A 20,445-nucleotide genomic window follows, 5' to 3' on the forward strand; every position below is an offset into this window, starting at 1 on the left:
CCATGGCCTCTGAGATCAAGTTCAAAGCCCAGAGCCTGATATTCAGAGCCCTTTCTACACTGCTTTCTGGTGTCCTTGAATTTCTTGCAACTTTCATGCCACACCAGATACAGCCTCCCTTCCCAACCAGGAAGTACCCTTTGCTATTCCAGGCCTTTGCCCACAGTGGTCTCTTATCAGTCTGACTAACTCCTACCCATGCTTCAAGGTTCAGTGAAAATGTCAGTCTCTGAGATTCTCTACCCTTGTCCGTCCTCTGGATTCCCAAGGCCTGATATATATATTTTAGGGAGAGCATGTATTTTAGGGAGTCAGTTTGGGAGTGTAGACCCCACCTCTACACCCAACTTGTAGTGTGATGCTTGGTGTACAGCAAGCTTTTGGCATATATATTTTGAATAGTCAGCATAATAACATGATTCAGAATTCAAAAGGGACTATAGGGAATTCTCCTTCCCACTCCTGGCCTCTAACAACTCCCATCCCTCCCCCTCCTGTGTGCACAGGCAAATAAGGTAATTTGCTTTGTTCAATGAATAAAGGAAGTAACAGTGAAAACCTGGAAACAATCCAAATGTTCCAAATCTGGGCCTAAGTAAGCTATTATATAGCAATCTTATAGACTAATCTGCAGTCATTAAAAGTCATGAAAATTTTTGTAAGGCAGACTCTGTCGTATGTGATATAGTGAACCTTCAGAGCAGAGCATAAAGCAGACTTCGCCATTGAATACACTTTGTGAAAATGTGGTCTCTTCAGTGATAGGATGAAAGAAGGGCTGAGAGAGAAATGATTGCTGCTTTAAGATGAAAGGATTCTGGGTTTTCTTTTTATGTAAAGTTGTTTGAAAATGAAAAGAAAGAGGCTGTATTATTGTGAATCTGCCCCGATGAAGAAGCGCAATTCATGGTGGGACTCATTCATTCAGTAATTCATTCCACAAATACTGAATGCTTGCTTTGTCAGGACGAGAAAGCCAGACACAGTGCTGGGCTTCTCAGGAGGAGCACTGAGTAGGCAATGGGGCCCTAAGAAACTCTGATGGAGCCGGAGGCGGGGGGGATGTGATGAGTTCATTGCCAGGCTGCTGAATGTGAGTTCTGTTTGCTCATCAACAGGAGCCGTGCAGTAGATGATAGGAGATGGGCCTGGGAACTCGGCAGACAGGTCAGCGCTAGTGTGGTCAGTCAGGGAAGCTGTAGGTGGCGGTGGAGTGCACCCCGGGCAGGAGGTAGACAAGGAAAGGACAAGACAGTTTCCATCAAGCTGGCGAGAAGTCTTTCTGCTAATCAGTGTCTCTGAGCCGGGGACAAAGGCAACAGGGTTAGGGTTAGGTGTCTGCTGCCAAGTTGTGGAAGGGCCTCAGAGTTCAGGCAGAAATCCTCCCTCCCAGCCCTGGGCTGCCCAGCCTCCTGCATTCGGGGCCTGGGTCTTAGTTGTCCAGGAGGGCCTGGTAGATCAAGGTTGGGGGGTAGGGCTTTGACTGGCTTAGAAAATATGTAGGAACCCCTAAGTGACAGGCTGGAGTAGAGGGTTTAAAAGATTTACCTGTACCAAGATCAGCTGGGGCTGGAAGGGGAGAGCAGGTGGGCCTGGCATTGGGAGCTGGAATGTTCTGCAGGTTGAGGGATGCAGGGGCCCCAGGAGGGGGAGATTTCTTTTTTTTTTTAATTGCAGTGTAATTGGTTACAATGTTGCGTTACTTTCTGGTGTACAACATAGTGATTCAAATATATATATATTCCTTTTCATATTCTTTTTCATTATATGCCATTACAAGGTATTGAATATAGTTCCTTGTGCTACACAGTAGGACCTGGTCGGTTATCTGTTTTATGGATAGTTCATATCTGCAGATCTCGAACTCCCACTTTATCCCTCCAGCCTCCTGCCCCTCTCAAGGATGAGAGTTCTGAGTAGGGGTTTTCCCCTAATGAGCAGGTCTCAGATGTGTCCCTAAAGGGCCTGGGAGGCAAAGCTGATGGAATTGTTGCTCAGAATTTAGACAGAGAAAGGGGAGAGGTGATTCCCAGAGCAGCATGCCTGCAGGGTGTCCCGACCACCTTCAAGTGTCCCTGGGGCTTTGTGCTTCCTGGTGTGGTAACCTGGAATGGCTTGGCCTGTGGAGTCAGGCCCAGCTGGAATCCAGGCCCAGCTCAGCACTTAGGGCTGCGTGATCTTTGGGAAATCCCTTCTCTGAGCCACCATTTCCTCATTTACAAATGGAGGCACTAATAACATCTACCTTGGGCTGTTGTTGTGAGGATTAGAAATAATGTAAGCACCTAGTAGACAGTGGGTGCTCAATACACAGCAGCTATGATTTTTCTTTGGGCTACCGCATGGGAAGAGGCTGGCCTCAGCCATCACTGAGTTATACTCCAGTTGAGGGATTTATTGCCAGTTGGGACAAGAAAGTGAAATCTAGGACTTTGCCCATCCTTTCACATATTCGGCAAAGGTGGCCTGGTGGGCAGGTGAGTAAAAACCAGTTCTCAGTTTCCATCACTTGTAACCATTCTCTCCTGTGCTGGTCATTTCCAGCACACGAAGAAAAGCATTTCACAAACCTTTTCGCTGGGGGTGATATACTGAAGATAGATTAAGAAAACATTGAGGGGGCAGGGGTAAAATACAGTGGTGAAACACTGAATTGAAAAAAATAAATTCATCCCTTCCTCCGGGTCCCAAACTTACAAACAGCCTCTAACTCTGTTTCCTCACTCTTGTGCCCTGTTTTGTGTAACTGTTCAAAGTGCTTTCTTTTCCAGATTTGAATTCATTTGCTCCTCACTCTGGCCTGTGAAGTAAGTAGGCCAGATGTTGCCTGCATCTGGGAGAGGCTAAGAATGACAGAGCTGGGATTAGAACCCCACATCTCCTCATAGTGGAACAGGCATGAACTGTGCCAGGTTCAACTGTACCTAGGATGAATGGGTTAAAAGCAATCTGTGAGGAAACAATGTGCAGGTGTTGGAGAGAGCTGTTTTGCAAGGAGATAGTGGTCACAATACCATCTGATTGTAGGGTGTCCAACATAGCTGGGTGGCAGGTGGCAGTGTGTCTGTTGTGTCCAAGAGCAAACTGGAGGCCCACGGTGGATAGAGGAGGACTTTGGGGTTCAGATGACACAGAGTGGTGGAGTTAATTTCAAGTTTTCCCCTTTTCTTGTTGTTTTAAATGACAGAAGTGACCCCAGTGAACTTGGTGACCCTGGGCCCCCCAGCTAAGGAGTGGCAGAGCCCTGAGGATTAAGACTCTAACTAGGACTCTTAACTCCAACTTCTTGGATTTGAAATCAGCTCATTCAGTTTTCTGCCCTGTCTATAAGGTGTGTTGAGAACAAGAGTGGAAAGGACAAATCACTCCCAAATGGCATTAAAAGAAACAATGCCCAGTATTCACCTCTTCCCGATGACTAACTGGCCTCCATGTGAGGGTGACGGAGGGCAAATATTTTGGCAACACTGATGTTTACACAGTCTGTTGTGCAATAGACTATGCAAACAAACATCAGCTGTGTGACTGAAGTCAGTCACTCACTGCATTTCCCCAAGCCAGTTTCCTTCTCTGGAAAATGAAGCCATCATATCTCCTGCCTGACAGGTTGTGAGAATGAACTAAGCAGGGTATGTGAAATAAACGTAGGGCAAGCCCTGAGGCCGTGCTATTCTCTGTTGAATGCTCTGAGTCCTCGCTTCCGGGAGTCCACTCAATCCAGCTCACTCTAGGACCCTGAAATGCCTGGCTCTGGTGGGAGTCCATAAGGTGGTTCTTTTTTTGTTGTCTCCAGCAGCTGCTGCGGCAGGCAGGCCCGCCCGACTGAACTGGGGAGGAAGATGCAGGAAGATGGGTTTGCTCACCGCCTCTGTCTTCTTATCCCCTGGCTGAGGGGGAAGTGGCGGGGGAGCTGGCATAACCTTTTCTTTGGTGAGTCAGCTAAGAAGGAATTTCTAGAGCTCCAATAATGTACTAGTGGTGGTTTGGATTTTTAAAGCTTCTCCCTCTTTTTAAGCCGCTTTCAGACTCCTAACTAAAAGCACAAGCAATTGGGAAGCACGTGGAAAGTGACAGAAAAGAAGCACAGCCTCTTACTAGTGTGAACTTGAGGAAATCACTCAGCTCCTCTGGGCCTGTTTCCTCATCTGTAAAATGGGGACAATGCTACCTATTTCGCAGGGTCATTGTGAGTATTAATAGTATGTGAACGTGCCAGGTCCAGTGCCTGGCACAGAACAGAGGCCCAGTACCTACCTGTCCATTTCCTTTCCCTTCCTAGTCGACAGACTGTAGTCAATGAGTTCAGACGAACAGAAAACCCTTATTCTTCAGTTGCTTGAGTCTATTATGATGGCTGCCATGATTAATTTTCACAACCACCCCAAGAAACAGCTCACCTAGAAACAGAGAAAACAGGCATTCAGAGATGGTTTATTGCCCAAGGTCACAAAGCTTTCAGCTTTTAAAGCCCGGATTCAAACTCACCTTGTCTAGCTTGCCTCTTAGATAACAGAATCTGAGAGGGCTTAATCAAGCTGGATCTTCCACAAGGACCATCTTTCAACTGCCTTGGACCAAAGGGATAACCCCAACCTGGCCTGTTTTGTGAATCAGCTCAGGGTGGAGTTTCAAGGGCAGGAAATAGGCCACTGCTAGAGGCAGCCTGGCAATAATGGAAGGGAACTAAAAATGAATGTTTAGAGGGAGGGCATAGCTCAGTGGTAGTGTGTGCTTAGCATGCACGAGGTCCTGGGTTCAATCCCCAGTACCTCCATTAAAATAAATAAACCTAATTACCCACCCCCGCAAGAAATCTAAAGAAGAGTTTGCTTCCCAAATCCTTGGGGAATTTAATCTGGGCTCTACAAGTTTCAGGAGCTTCTGTTGTGAGGGTGAGATGAGTCCTTTATTAAGCAGTAAACAAATATATTATTGGTCGTTTTCTGTCATCTCCCACTAAACAGAACCTCCTACGCATTGCCTGACAGCCCTCTACTTACCACCCATGTAAAGGAGAGGGAACTGAGTCTCCTTTTCAAATCCGTCTCCTCAGCTAGACCGCAGAAGCTAGAATAGGAAGGCTGAGTCATCTTCCTCTTCAAAGAAAATCTAAGTGTACCAAAGCCACATAGAACAAAATTATGTTTTCTGTACAGATCATTTGTTTCAACACAGGGCTGCTTTTCTAGGTTATCAATCCAAGAACCGAGGACATGTCTTCTCTTGGCTGGACAAAGTAAGTACCTTTCCATGTCAGCTGGGATGTCCCCCTCCTCCACACCCAGCTGTCGGCATGACTGCAGTCATCTTAACTAGCAAAATGACTGCCACGGCACACAGACCACTTCGGACTGTGCCAGCTATGGCACGGCATAGGCAAGGAGGGCTTTGGTTTCCTGCAGCCCATCGAGAAGCTAGGCTATAGCCTGAGCTGCCCTTCACCCTAAGGGTTGTGACAGTTCCAGGAAAGGGAAGGCCCTGGCCCCAGGTGTACACACCAGAGTGGGCCTCACAGTGCCTTACCTGTTTCCTCATTTCTCCTGGCCAAGGCAAGGAAGATGGTAGGTGGTATTGTTACGTTCCGTTCACTTACAGCTGTAATTCCTGCAAACAGCACTGTGTGGCAGGGTAAGTCCTGGCTTCTGTGCTTGCCCCTTGTAAAGCAAGTTTTGGGTGAGTCCACAGCGCTGGGGTAGGACGTGAGAGAGTAAGCTCCGGCTAGTCCCGGCAGCTCTGATGCTGGAAACTGACTGCTGACATCAAAGGGAGGTGACCAAGATCTCTCCGTAAGTCCAGGGACCCACAGACTACCCCCGTCCCCAGAAAAAAAGGAGCTGATACCTGTTTTTCTGCATAGGCTCATGTGATAGAAGGAACTTTTATTATTATTTTTGAGGGAGAATTCATACAGCCATTGATTATACAGAGCCATTTCTCAGTAATCTTTTCTTTCCACTTCAGAAAATTGGAATATACCATGATGAGGAGGATAATGCCAAAACCAGATTGCTGGCTTGTCATCTAGGGTACAGATACACACTTAATTGTTTGACACTTTATTGAACGCAAGCAAGATGGAGCGTCTCTGCCTTCATTGTACAGGGCTGAAGCAGGAGCCTGGGGTGGGGAAGTTGGCGCAGCTTTCATTGGCGGGGAAGATGAGCGCCCCTGTAGTCTTGTCTTGTTGCGGGGAGACTAACCCATGTTCTGTCGGTTGCCGTAGCCCCTAGGATGGGTGTCCTTCCAGTCATCCCACTCCCGAGCTCGGTGGAGTGCGTCATCATCCTCTTCCTCCTCTTGTTCCTGATCTTCCTGTTGTTGAGCTGCTTTCTTCAACTCTGCCCCATGGAAAAATGAGAAAGCAGGGGTGAGGAAACGAGGGACTGTCAGGGGCCCCAGCTCCACTCGGAACACAAGCACATGACATGAGGACAAGGAGCACAGCCTGCTACCTCCCCCGGGGCCAGGGGAATGGGGCGGGGGTGGGGGGAAGTGCTTCAGTTACTTAACAGAGGACGTGTTAAATAATAGCAAGAAAGGATCCTCGGAGTGGTTTTCACAAGGCAAAAATGTAAGAGTTTTCCCTCAAAAGTGCATGCTATTTTAAGAAAGAATTCTTGCTAAAATGGCCACCCCATCACAACAGAAAACAAAAACACCAACCGACCAACAGAACCCCAGCAAATCAAAAACACTAAAGTAAAAAATATTTATGAGTGTGATATGCTGGGGAGGTGGGACTACAGGTGACTTCTCTCTCCTCCTCCCCCCATTTCCTTTATTCCAGTTGTATGATTTTGTGTGTGTGTGTAAAATTGGAAATTATGGAGCAGTTGAACCTACCAGGAAAGACTGTGTGTCATTTTGGACATGTTTGGAACAGGGTCTGAGGTCCGAATGGCACTCGTCATGTGGTGTACACCCAAAAGAAATGAAGCCAAATGCTAGATCTCTCTTTTGCACTATTTTTTTTTTCCTTTGTGAGGTAGAGGAGCATTTCCTGGCTACCCTGAGTTTGCCCATGAGAAATATTCTCATTACTATGATAAAGAATGAAATATGTGGGGATCTGATCTCTTCTAACAGCTTAGGAGTCTGGTGTTCTTTTTTTAACCCTTTTATTATAAAATAAGATACTGGAAATCACACAAAAATATATATAACTTAAATTTTTATAAGGAGGCTATACCTTTATAGCTTCCATTTGGGTCAAGAGATAGATTTTTTGTACCCATCCCAAAAGCTTCTCCATGAGCATCTTCCAAATCACACCCCGCCTCTGCAAAGGTCACTACTATACCACCTTTTATAGTAATAATTTCCTGGAGTTTATTACTCAAATGTGCAACTCTAGACACCAGAGTTGTCCATTTGTACATTCATTTTTTCACTTAATGATTTTTACTACAGAGTTGTGCAACTATCACCACAATCCAATCAAAAAAATTTCTATCAACCCCAAAAGATCCCTTGTGCCCATTTAGAGTTTTTTAAAATAATCATTATGACCATTTTTAAAATTATAGTATATTCAGTTTACAATGTTGTGTCCATTTCTGGTGTACAGCATAATGTTTCAGTCATACATATACATACATATGTTCCTTTTCATATTCGGTTTCATTATAGGTTACTACAAGATACAGTTCCCTATGCTATACAGTAGAAACTTGTTTATTTTATATATAGTAGTTTGTATCTGCTAACTCCTAATTCATCCTCCCTTCCCCTTTAATAATCATGTTTGTTTTCTATGTCTGTGAATCTGTTTCTGTTTAGAAGTTTTCATTTGTGCATTTTTTGAGATTGTACATATAAGTGCTATCATATAGTATTTTTCTTTTTCTTTCTGGCTTACTTCACTTAGTATGACCATCTCCAGATCCATCCATGTTGCTGCAAATGGCATTATTTTATTGTTTTTTATGGCTGAGTATTCCATTGTATATATTTACTGCATCTTTATCCAGCCATCTGTTAATGAACATTTAGGTTGTTTCCATGTCTTGGCTATTGTAACCACTTACAGTTAATTTCCATTCCTTCCCTTCCCCCACCCCCTGGGAATCACTAATCTGCCTTCTATCTCTATAGATTTTCCTACTCTGAACATTTCCCATGAAAGGAATCAAGTTATGTGGTCTTTTGTGTCTAACTTCTTTCACTTAGCATAATGTTTTTGTGGTTAGTCTTAACCATTTAAACTATTTTGATCTCTTTTTAAACTACAGGTTTCTTCTTCCATCCCTTTTTTGTTTCTTACAAGTCATCTATTGAAGAAGCTGGAGCATTTGACCTGTGGATTTTGCTGACGGCCTGGTTATGATGCGGTCCAACACGTTCTATATTTCTGCAGACTGCGAAGTGGATACAGAGCTTGATCTGACTCAGGGTTGATCCCTTTGGCATAATTTATAGGTGGTGCTGTCTTCCTCTATCAGGTGGCATATAATATCTGTGTCTCATATGTTGTGATGTTAGCAGCTCAGTGCCTAGATTCATTAATTTCCCAGGGCTTTCAAAAAGGTGATACTCAACTGTAACATTTCTTTTGTATTAAGTAGAATACTTTCATAAAGAGAGATTTCCCAATATCTACTACAATTTAGTTACCCAGGAAAAAAGACAAGATTAATCCTTTATTCTTTCACTTTATCTACTGTTTCTCAGGGTAATAAATTAGTTCCTAATCATCCTCTGAAATTGAATCTTTGTTTTTAATTATGAACTCACAGATTCAAACATATTTGATGGGTTTCAACGAATTGCGGTGATTTCTAAAAAATACTTAATCTTTTTTAATTTTAGAAGTTTTAATTTACAGAAAAATTGAGAAGATAGTACAGAGTTCTTATACATCTGTACCCAATTTCCCCTGTAATCTTGCGTTACTACCTGGACAGTTTTGAGGGGTCCTCATCAGGTATTTTGCAGAATGTTCCTCAATCTGGGGCTGCCTGATGTTTTTCTCATAATTAGACTGGGGTTATGACTTTTGGAGAATACCACAGAGATGTAAGTTCCTGCCTTATCACATCACATCAACACAAAGCTACAAGCCATCAACATGACTTATCACTGCTGACATTAACTGGGATAGCCCAAGGTAGTGTTTGTAAGGTTCTCAACTGTAAAGTTACTCCTCCTGCCTCCTTCTACACTACAGTCTTTGGAAGCAATTAACTAAACATAGTCTACATTTGAGGGGTAAGGACCTTTCACTCTGCCTCTTTGAGACAGGCATATATATACAAATTATGTAGAATTTTTCTGTAGGGGAGCAAAAATGTCTCTTTGCCCCCATCTACTTATTTAATAATTTCTTTCTATCACTACAGACTCATGGATCCTTATTTTATTCCTTGTGTTATAATCCAATACTGTTATTTTCCTGCTCAAATTCTTCCAGTTTTGGCCAATAACAGTTCTTTCAGCAGGCCCTGTGTCGCAGTAACATACCTCAGTTTTCTTGTTTGTTGTTTTTTGAGTGCTTCTTTATTTCCTAGGACTAGAAGGTATTTCAGGCTCATCTTGTATACTCCCTGCCCCAGCCCTAGAATTATCCATTTCTCTAAGGAACCCTGGTTCCTTTACTGGAGAATGGTATTTGAAACCAAGATTTGGGCACTAAATACGCTTGCTGCTACTGGCAATTATCTTTTTTTTTTTTTACATATTGTTGGAGATAGGTGATGGACACTCTCTCTCTCTTTAAATTGAAGTATAGTCAGTTACAATGTTGCATGAATTTCTGGTGTCTAGCATAATGTTTCAGTTGTACATATACATACATATATTCCTTTCCATATTCTTTTTCATCATAGGTTACTATAAGATACTGAATCCTTTTGAAGGCAACCTGTCTCGGGCCAGTGGAAACGTCTTCAATTTGGCTTCTGAGCCCTTTTGATAAGGCCTTAGTAGTCTTTGAAAGCTTCTTTCCTATCTTTCATGACAAGATGTCCCAAGCTCATCATGTTTATTTCTTGCCACAGACTTGGAATTAAGCTATTTCTCTAAGACATCCTGGTTTCTTTCAGTGGGAATAGTATTTCAAGAACACAATCTAGGTTACTAGGTGTGCTCACTGCTTCTTGGCTGGTCATTGTTTCTAAGCTTTTACAGTGGATAAAGAAAAGGGATGTGTGTGTGTGTGTGTTTACATTTAAATAAAATTTCTCATGAGCTCACATTCAGGGCTGCAAGGCTCTTTTATTTCTAACTTAAATTCTTTTGAATTACATCTGTATTCTTCCACACTAAAAGTCTTAGCTCTCAAAGACAGAGGATGATGAAATTTGAGTATCTCATAATTACTCTTTTATATTATCTCACGTTACACAGTCTTGGGACAACATTAATACTGTTACCAATTACTGAGAACAGTTCATTTTTTTGCATATGCTTTCCCCGTTTCTCCATTAAAAAAAAAAAGTAATGCTTTATCTACATTATCAGAGCGCTGAGCATATAAACATTAATATTCTACTCTCTCCCTTTTAAATCTCACTTGGTCTTAGTTCTACAAGCAACTACACATTTAATGCTCACCACCAGTCCTTATGTCAATGTGTCTCTTGTCACTTTGGTTGTCTGAAGCTCAATCTCTAGCAAATTTCTCAGGAAGGGATCACGGAAACAGTACGTCCTGAGTTTCTCCATCTTGATAAATACCTGTACCCTTTGTACCTTAAAGTCAGTTTTACCAGATATAATGTCCTTGACTCACATTTTTTCCCTTTGAATATCTTAAATACATCACTCCATTTTCTTCTGGCATCAAATGTTGGTGTCAAAAAGTTTGAGGATGATCTAATTTTCCTTCCTTTATTGTTTTTGCTGAAGTATCCAAGGCATTTTTTCTTTAAGTCTAGTAATTTTATTAGGATGTGTTTTGCTGTTGGTCACTCTGGATCACAATTCTCAGGCACATGGTGTGCTTTTTTAAATCAAATCTTTTTTTCAGTTCCAGGAAAGTTTCCTTAATAGTAGTTTTTAGCATTTATTATTCTTCTTGGCTTTGGTCTTCTTCTTCAGATAATCTTACTATCCATATGTTAGGTCTTCTTTACTGTCTTTATTACTTGTCACTTTTTCTAGAATCCTGTTTATCTTTGTTTCTCTTTGATTTAAAACATTTTCCCTTTTACCTTAGACATTTTCTGTTGTGTTTACACATTCTTGTTTTCTTCTGGTTTAGTCTTCATTTCTTTTTTTCAAATTGAAGTATAGCTGATTTACAATATTGTATTAGTTTCAGTTAGACAACATAGTGATTCAATGTTTTATAGATTATACTCCATTTAAAGTTATTATAAAATATTGGCTATATTCTCCATGCTATACAATATATCCTTGTAGCTTATTTATCTTATACATAGTAGTTTGTACCTGTTAATCCCCTAACACCTTGCTCCTCCCTCTTCTCTCTCCCCATTGGTAACCACTAGTTTGTTCTCTGTATTTGTGAGTCTGTTTGTGTTTTATTATATTCATTTTTTTAGATTCCACATATAAGTGATAACATAAAGTATTTGTCTTTCTCTGACTTATTTCTCTAAGCATAATACCCTCTAGGTCCATCCATATTGTTGCAAATGGCAATTTCATTCTTTTTACGGCCGAGTAATAGTCTTGTGTGTGTGTGTGTGTGTACACGTACCCCCCACACCTTCTTTATCCATTCATCTATTGATGGGCACTTAGGTTGCTTCTATATCTTGGCCATTGTAAATAATGTTGCTATGCATATTGGGGTACATATATCTTTCTGAATTAGTGTTTTCATTTTTTCTGGATATAGACCCAGGAGTGGAATTGCTGGATCATATGGTAGTTCTATTTTAGTTTTTGAGAAACCTCCACACTGCTTTCCATAGTGGCTGCACCAATTTACATTACCACCAACAGTGTACAAGAGTCCCCATTTCTCCTTGATAACATTTGTTATTTGTGGACTTTCTGATGATGGCCATTCTTACAGGTGGTATCTCATTATGGTTTTGATTTGTATTTCTCTGATAATTAGTGATGTTGAGCATCTTTTCATGTGCCTATTGGGCATCTGTATGTCATCTTTAAAAAAAAGTCTATTCAGGCCTTCTGGCCATTTTTTTCCCCCTTAATGGAGGTACTGGGGATTGAACCCAAGGCCTCGTGCATGCCAAGCATGTGCTCTACCACTGAGCTATACCCCTCACCCTTCTGGCCATTTTTAATTGGGTTGTTTTTTGAATATTGAATTATATGAGCTGTTTATATATTTTGGATATTAACCCCTTATTGGGTATATCATTTGCAAATATTTTCTCCCATTCTGTAGGGTGTCTTTTCACTTTGTCATTGGTTTCCTTTGCTGTGCAGAAGTTTTTTAAAGTTTAATTAGGTCTTATTTATTTTTGCTTTCGTTTCCTTTGCCTGAGAAGACAGATCCATAAAAATATTGCTACAATTTATATCAAAGAGTATTCTGCCTTAGCCTTCATTTCTGAAATGATTCTTTCTTCTTATTTCCCCCAAATTGTCACTATATTTCTGAGTTTTTCTAATCCTGCTTTGTATTGTTCTTCTCTGTCTTATTTAATTCTCTTAATGTCTTCCAACTCATTTTTAAACAGTATATTTTAGATTTGTTGTTTTTTGAGTGTGTCTTTCTGGAATGCTTTTTCTTGGTTTTCCTTTTTAAAAAAATTTAAGTATAGTTGATTTACAACATTGTGTTACTTTCAGGTGTACATACAGCAAAGTTATTCAGTTTATATTCCATTATATCACCTAGATGTGGAATCTAAAAGGCAATACAAATAAATCTATATACAAAAAAGATATAGACTCAGACACAGAAAACAAATTTATGGCTACCAAAGGGAAGAGGGAGGGAGAGAGGGACAAATTAGGAAGGAGTATGGGATTAACACATACAAAGTACTATGCATAAAATAGATAAGCAACATGGAATACTTTTGATTCTTTTTTTTCTCCTTTATAATAATTTTGTGTGGGATCTGACCTTGATAATTTTCCATTCATTTTTTTACAGCTTTGTTGAGATGTTATTTCACATACCATAAAATTCACCCATTTAAAGTGTATAATTCAGTGGCTTTTAATATATATTCAGAGTTATGCAGCCATCATTACAATCTGTTGCTCATTCTTATGTCTACTAAGCTTTCCTGAACTTTTAGAAAGAAGTATGATTCAGGGTGGCTTTTCTGATTTCACAGAGGCTCCCTTCTGCTGTTTTTATGTATGTTAAAGAAATAGGATGACTTGCTTGATTAGAGTTCTTGGTTCTGGTCCTCTCTCCCCTTTTTACCTAGGCCTTCTCTTTCCTTCTTCTTAATTGTCTCTGTTATGCTCAATTTTAATTCTATTCTCAACAATTTCTCCTCAGCGTGGAACTGTGTGCGAGAAGGGAGATCTGGTGGCTCGTTTTCAAGAGTTCACTAAGGATTAGACTGCTCTGTTCCTTTCAGACTTCTTGACCCTGGGTCCCTTATATGTATTCATTTTTTATTGGAAGTCAAAACCCCTCCCATTTCAACTGCTATTCTTAAATTGAACTGCCACACTTTTTATTTACTTATTCGTTAATTTTTTATTGAAGTATAATTGAGTTACAATATATTTGTTTCAGGTGTACAACATGATGGTTCTACATTCTTATAGACTGCGTACCATACAAGTTTTTGTATTATTGACTATATTCCCTGTGCTGTACATTACATCCCTGTGACTTATTTATTTTATAACTGGTAATTTGTACTTCTTAATCCCCTTCATCTATTCCACCCATCCTTGCATTCCCCTCCCTTTTGGCAACTACTGAGTTGTTCACTGTGTGTTTGTGGGTTTTTTTTGTTGTTCATTTGTTTTGTTTTTTAGATTTGAGTATTCATCTTTCTCTGACTTACTTCACTTAGCATAATACCCTCCAGGTCCATCCATGTTGTCACAAATGGCAAGATTTCATTATTTTTTACAGCTGATTGGTGCTGGGAAAACTGGACAGCTACATGTAAAAGAATGAAACTAGACCATTTTCTCACGTCATTTACAAAAATAAACTCAAAATTGATTAAAGACTTAAATGTGAGACCTGAAATCATAAAACATCTAGAAGAAAACAGGCAGTACACTCTCTGATCAGTCTTAGCAATTTTCTTTTTTTGATATGTCTCCTTAGGCGAGGGCAACAAAAGCAAAAATAAACAAATGGGGCTGTATCAAACTAAAAAGCTTTTGCACAGCAAAGGGAACCATCAGCAAAACAAAAAGGCAACCTACTGAATGGGAGAAGATATGTGCAAATGATATGTCCAATAAGGGGTTAATATTCCAAATATATGAAGAACTCATACACCCCAATACAAACAATCTGATTAAAAAATGGGCAGAGGACCTGAATAGATGTTATTCCAAAGAAGACATACAGACAGCCAAAAGGCACATGAAAAGGTGCTTACCATCACTAATCATCAGGAAATGCAAAGGAAACCCACAATAAGATACCACCTCACAGCAGTCAGAATGCCATGATTTTTAGTGAATACCTGTTTGCCGTTTTGGAATTTTCCTGTTTGTCAGGTCTTGGAGTGGTCCGTCAACTCTTTCTGCTTTCTCCTACACAAATGCCAATTGCCTGTTGATCTTGTGGCTATGAATGATTTGCCATTGTTTTTATTTTGAGTTTCATGGGGATACACTGTCACTTAGTTTTGTTGTGAATATTGTCCATGAGTTTTTTTCTTTCGTGTTATTTTTTATTGAGATGTAGTTGATTTACAATGTTACTTTGTGTTTTTAACTTAAGTATAACATACATGTAGAAAAATACACAGACACAGTATATAGCTCAATCAGTTTTCACATCTGAACACATCACATAATTAGTACCTAGATTTTTAAAAATTATTCTTATTTTTTATTATTTTTGGTGGGGGAGAGGTAATTAGGTTTATTTATTTATTCTTAGGGGAGGTGCTGGGGATTGAGCCCAGAACCTCATACATGCTAAGCATGCGCTCTACCACTTAAACTATACCCTCCCCTCCTGGTACCCAGATTAAGATTAAAAACCATTATTAACTCCTCAGAAGTCCCTCTCAGGTCCAGTTCCATTCATGATCTCCCACTAAGGGTGAACACCATACTGGCTTTTAACCAGCAGATACAAGTTTCACCTGTCTGAACTTTATGCTCTTTTGTTTCTGGCTTTTTTCACTCATAATTATGTTTGTAAAATTCAGCTATATTTCTTACTTATAACTGAAGAACTAGAGTCAGTTTAACCTTATTATTAAAAAGTATTTCATTGTGTGAATATACCAAGATTTATTTATCCATCCTACTATGTATGGACATTTAAGTAGTGTCCAGTTTGGGGTATTACAAATACTGCTGCTATGAGCATTCCTGTACAAGCCTTTTGTGGATATAGGGTCTCATTCCTTTTAGGTATATAGCTGGGAGTGAAACTGCCAGGTCTCAGGAGTATACACATATTCAACTTTTGTGCATCACAACTACCACCAGTTCCCTCTAGAGTCTCCATCTTTATTGCTTCCTTTCTTCTATATACTTTAGGCTTATTTTGTTCTTGTTTTCCCCAAATTCTTTTTTAATTTCTATTCCATTTTGTGAGTAATTGTAAATTAAATCATATTTTAAAGTTTAGGTACCATGTGTTTAAATGCTAATATTCCCCAATTTCTTAAGGTAGAACCTTAGTAATTGATTTTACCTTTCTTTTTTTTCTCTAAATAACTACTGAAAGTTACACATTTCACCCTCAGCACTGCGTTAGCTGTTATCTCACAAGTTTTGATGGATTTTCATTGTCATTCAGTTAAAAATACTTCCTAATTTTCTTCATGATTTCTTTGACCCATGGGTTATTTAGAATTATGTTGTTTAATTTAAAAATATTTATGGATTTCCTAGATAAGTTGTTTTCAATAGCTAATTTAATTCAATTGTGGTCAAAACATATTCAGTGCAATTTCAATCTTTGAAAACTTATGGACACTTATTTGGTCTAAGTTTGTGAGTGTACGATGTGCATTTGAAAAAAGGTGTATTTTGCAGTTGTTGGATATATTATTGTTCTAAAATATCAAATAGGTTAAGATGGCTGCTAGTGTTGTCCAGATCTATGTCTTTATTGATCTTCTGTCTAGAAATTCTTTCAGTTACTGAAACAGAAGTATGAAAATCTCCAACTATAGTTGTAGATTTGTCTATTTCTCCATTTAATTCTGTCAATTTTTTTTCATGTAATCTGAAGCTTGTTATTAGGCACAAAAACGTTTATGATTGCTATGTCTTCCTGATAAAATGCTCCCTTTTATCAGCATGAAATGTCCTTTTTAAAATTCAGGAACACCTTTTGTCTTGACGTCTACTTTATGTGATATTACTGTAGCTACTGCAGCTTTCTTACGTTTACTGTTACCACAGTATATATTTTTTTGATCTTTTTACATTCAACCAATCTGTGCCTTTATATTTAAAATGCATCTCTTGATAGGAGATCAAGATGGTGGAGTATGGATGTGGAGCTCACCTCTCCCCATGAACACATCAAAAATATATCTACCTGTGCAACAACTCTCTCTGAAAACTACCTGGAGACTGGCAGAAAGACTCCTGTACAACCAAGGCTGTAAGAAAGATACACATATGATCAGGTAGGATGGGAAGAAAAGTGATCTGGTTGGGACCTGTGCCCCTGGGAAGGGACTGAGAGGTAAAGGGAGATTGTAGGGGCAGACACCCACCCTGGGGAGTGAGCAGGTTGAGCCACAAACTAGGCGTCCCAGTCCTGGGAGCTTATGCTTAAGAGACAAGTGCTCCTGGCTGGTTGGAGAGCTTCTGGAACAGATAGAAAGGCTGGAGGAGCCTGGACTTCACTCGTAAGTAGTGCATGGGTGCTGGCTTGCCTCCAGGCAGGGCAGAGCCCAGGTGGGGTGGCGGCAGCCATTAGTAGTGCTTATTCAAGCAGCGCCCCAGAAGCATCCCAGACTTCTGATGGCAGCTTGGCTGTTGGGTTTCCTGCAACTGCTTCAGTGTGTGCCCCAGCCCAAGATGAGTGAATGCTCCGCCCTGGAAAAGATGCAACTGTGGGGTGCATCTCAGCAAAGCTGCAGATACCTACAGAGGCAGAGCATTGTACCTCCGTAGGTGCATGAGCCCCACTTGGTTCAGCACTCTCCTCCTTTAGGGCAAAGATCTCTGGTGTGGGGAGCAGGAAAAACACACACTTAAAGGGAACAGAGCAGCCTGAACCTGAACCTCGGGCCTTTCAATCCAGCAACTTGGGATCAGACCCTGCCCCTGAGCAGAGAGTAAGTCCCGCCTTACACCCTGTGCTGGCCCTTCCATCTCCAGCCACACCCCCTAACAAGGTGATAGCTGTGAGCACACCCTGAGGAAAGATATGACTGGTGTCCACATCAAATCCAGCTCTCCCACCAAAGGCACTGGGCACACACAGTCTGCATAAGGAAGCTCCCATATAAGGACACTCCTTCCAGACTAGAAGTAACTGTTCACTTAAATTCATAGAGGTAGAGAAAGTTAAGTAAAATGAAGAGGGAGAGGAACTACTCTTAACTGAAAGAGCAAGAGAAAACCCCTGAGTAATGAAGCAAATAAACAATTTACCAGATAAAGAAATCAAAACATTGGTAATAAAAAATGTTACCTGAAATAGGGAAAAAAATTGATCTAAACACTCATCATTTTAACAAGGAACTAGAAAAATTTTAAAAAGACCCATTCAAAAATAGATAATTCAATGTCTGAAATAAAAAACACACTAGAAGGAATGAATAAGAGATTAAGTGATACAAAAGAACACATAAGTGATCTGGAAGACAGAATAATGGAAATCACCCAATCATAACAGCAGAAAGACAAATGAAAAAAAAAATGAAAGCAATCTATAAGACGTCTAGGATAACATTAACTGTGCCAACATTCACATTATAGGAGTTCAAGAAACAGAAAAGAGGAGATTGAAATGTATTTGAAGAAATTATGGCTGAAAACTTCCCAAACCTGAAGGAAACAGATAACTAAGCACAGGAAGCACAGAGGGTCCCAAACAAGATGAAGCCAAACAGACCCACACCAAGACATATCATAATTAAAATGGTAAAAGTTAAAGAGAGGATAGCAAGATAAAAACAGTCACACACAAAGGAATCCCCAGAAGGCTATCAGCTGATTTCTCTGCAAAACTTTGCAGGCCATAAGGGAATGGCATGATATATTCAAAGTCCTGAAAGGGAAAAACCTGCAATTTAGGATACTCTTCTCAGCAAGATTATCATTTAGAATTGAAGGAGAGAGGAAGAATTTCTCAGACAAATAAAAACTAAAAGAATTTATCAATACTAAACCTACCCTAGAAATGTTGAAGGGTCTTCTCTAAATAGAAAAGAAGAAAGAATCTATAGGAAAGGGGAAATCCCACTAGGAAAGACATATATATAGTAAGGATGGAAGATTACTTAAATGAGTCAGTATGTAGATTAAAAGACAAAAAACTGTGACAGCAACTAAAACATTTAGGGGAAAAATATGAAGATGTAAAATGTGACATCAAAAACACAATAGGTGGGCAAGGGGAGTAAAATATATAGAACTCTTAGAATGTGCTTGAACTTAAATGACTATCAGTTTAAAACAACTAGATATAATAATGGGTCAATATATATGAACCCCACGGGAACCATAAATCAAAAACCTACAATAGACACACAAAAACCAAAAAGATGGAATCCAAGCATACTACAAAAGAAAATCATCAAAGCACGATGGTAGAAACAAAAAGGAGAAGAAATGAGTAGGCAAACGGAAATGACAAAGCAGGGGTAACAATACTCATATCAGACAAAATAGACTTTAAAACAAAGGCTGTAACAAAAAACAAAGAAGGATATTATATAATGCTAAAGGGATCAATTCAAGAAGAGGTATTACACTTGTTAACATATATGTACCCATTATAGGAGGGCCTAAATATATGAAGCAAATACTAACAGATATAAAGGGAGAAACTGACAATAATGCAATAATAGTAGGAGAATTTCAAAACACAGTTACATCAAAAGGACAGATCATTCAGACAGAAAATCAATAAGGAAACAGTAGTCTTAAATGATATAATATACAAGCTAATAGACATCTATAGGGCATTACATCCCAAAACAGTAGAACACACATTCTTTTCCACTGCATATGGAACATTCTCCAGGAGAGATCACATGCAAGGAGAGGTCACAAAACAAGCCTCAACAAATATAAGAGGACAGAAATTATATAAAGCATTTTTTCTGACCACAACTAGTATGAAACTAGAAATCAACTCCAGAAAGAAAAATGGGGAAAAAAAACAAACAAGTCGGGACTAAACAACATGCTACCAAAAAAAAAAAAAAAAAAAAGCAATGAGTCAATGATGAAGTCAAAGTGGAAATCAGAAAATGTCTCAAGACAAATGAAAATGAAAACACAACATTCCAAAATCTATGGGATGCAGCAAAATCAGTTCTAAGGGAGAAGTTAATAGTGATACAGGACTCAAGAACAAGAAAAATCTCAAACAACTTAACCTATAACCTAACAATTAGAAAAACAAGAACAAACAAAGCTTAAAGTCAGTAGAAGGAAGGAAATAATAAAGATCAGAGAGGAAATAAATAGAGAACAAAAGAACAATAGAGAAGATCAATGAAACCAAGAGCTGGTTTTCTGAAAAGATAAAACAAAATTGGTAAACCTCTAGCCAGGCTCACCAAGAAGAAAAGAGAGGACCCAAATAAACAAAATAAGAAATGAAAGGAGCGATAACAACAGATACCACAGAGATACAAAAAATCATAAGAGAATACTATGAACGGTTACATGCTAAAAAATTGGACAACCTGGAAGAAATGGAAAAATTTCTAGAAACATACAACCTGCTAAAACTGAATCAAGAAAAAACAGACAATTTGAGCACACCAATTACTAGAAGTGAAATTGAATCTGTAATTAAAAAAACTCCCTGCAAACAAAAGTCCAGGACCAGATGGCTTCACAAGGGAATTCTACCAAACATATAAAGGAGAACGAATCCTTCTCAAACTATTCCAAACAAGTGAAGAGGAGGAAACACTCCCAAATTCATTCTGCAAGGTTACCCTGATACCAAAACTAGACAAACACGTTACAAAAAAATAAAACAACAGGCCAATATCTTTGATGAATATAGATGCAAAAGTCCTCAACAAGATATTAGCCAATCAAATCCAAAAACATAAAAAGGGATCATACACCATGATCAAGTTGGATTTATTCCAGGGTCACAAGGATAGTTCAACATGTGAAAATCAATCAATGTGATACACCACATTAACAAATGTAGGATAAAAATCACATGATCATCTCAACAGA

The 20,445-nt window shown here is 39.5% G+C and overlaps 2 protein-coding genes across 21 annotated transcripts in view; one reads left to right on the plus strand and one right to left on the minus strand.

The window, feature by feature from the left end:
- AWAT2 (acyl-CoA wax alcohol acyltransferase 2) overlaps positions 1–20,445 on the plus strand; it is a 181,250-nt gene that overhangs the window by 77,917 nt on the left and 82,888 nt on the right. For 17 of the 20 annotated variants that reach the window (XM_074359638.1, XM_074359635.1, XM_074359642.1 and 14 more), the window contains 2 exons: positions 8,232–8,441; positions 16,532–16,691. The gene's annotated coding sequence lies outside the window, so the exon portion shown is untranslated. Of the gene's footprint in view, positions 1–8,231; positions 8,442–14,412; positions 16,692–20,445 lie in introns of those variants that run through there. The other 3 variants (XM_074359641.1, XM_074359632.1, XM_074359650.1) reach the window with 3 other exon arrangements.
- IGBP1 (immunoglobulin binding protein 1) overlaps positions 5,845–20,445 on the minus strand; it is a 34,930-nt gene continuing 20,329 nt past the window's right edge. Inside the window, exon 6 of the mRNA XM_010973630.3 lies at positions 5,845–6,338. Within this exon, the coding sequence (XP_010971932.1) occupies positions 6,196–6,338 (143 nt within the window). The 3' untranslated portion in view covers positions 5,845–6,195. The remainder of the gene's footprint in view (positions 6,339–20,445) is intronic.

Source organism: Camelus bactrianus, chromosome X (assembly GCF_048773025.1).
Source record: "Camelus bactrianus isolate YW-2024 breed Bactrian camel chromosome X, ASM4877302v1, whole genome shotgun sequence".
Classification (NCBI taxonomy): Eukaryota; Metazoa; Chordata; class Mammalia; order Artiodactyla; family Camelidae; genus Camelus; species Camelus bactrianus.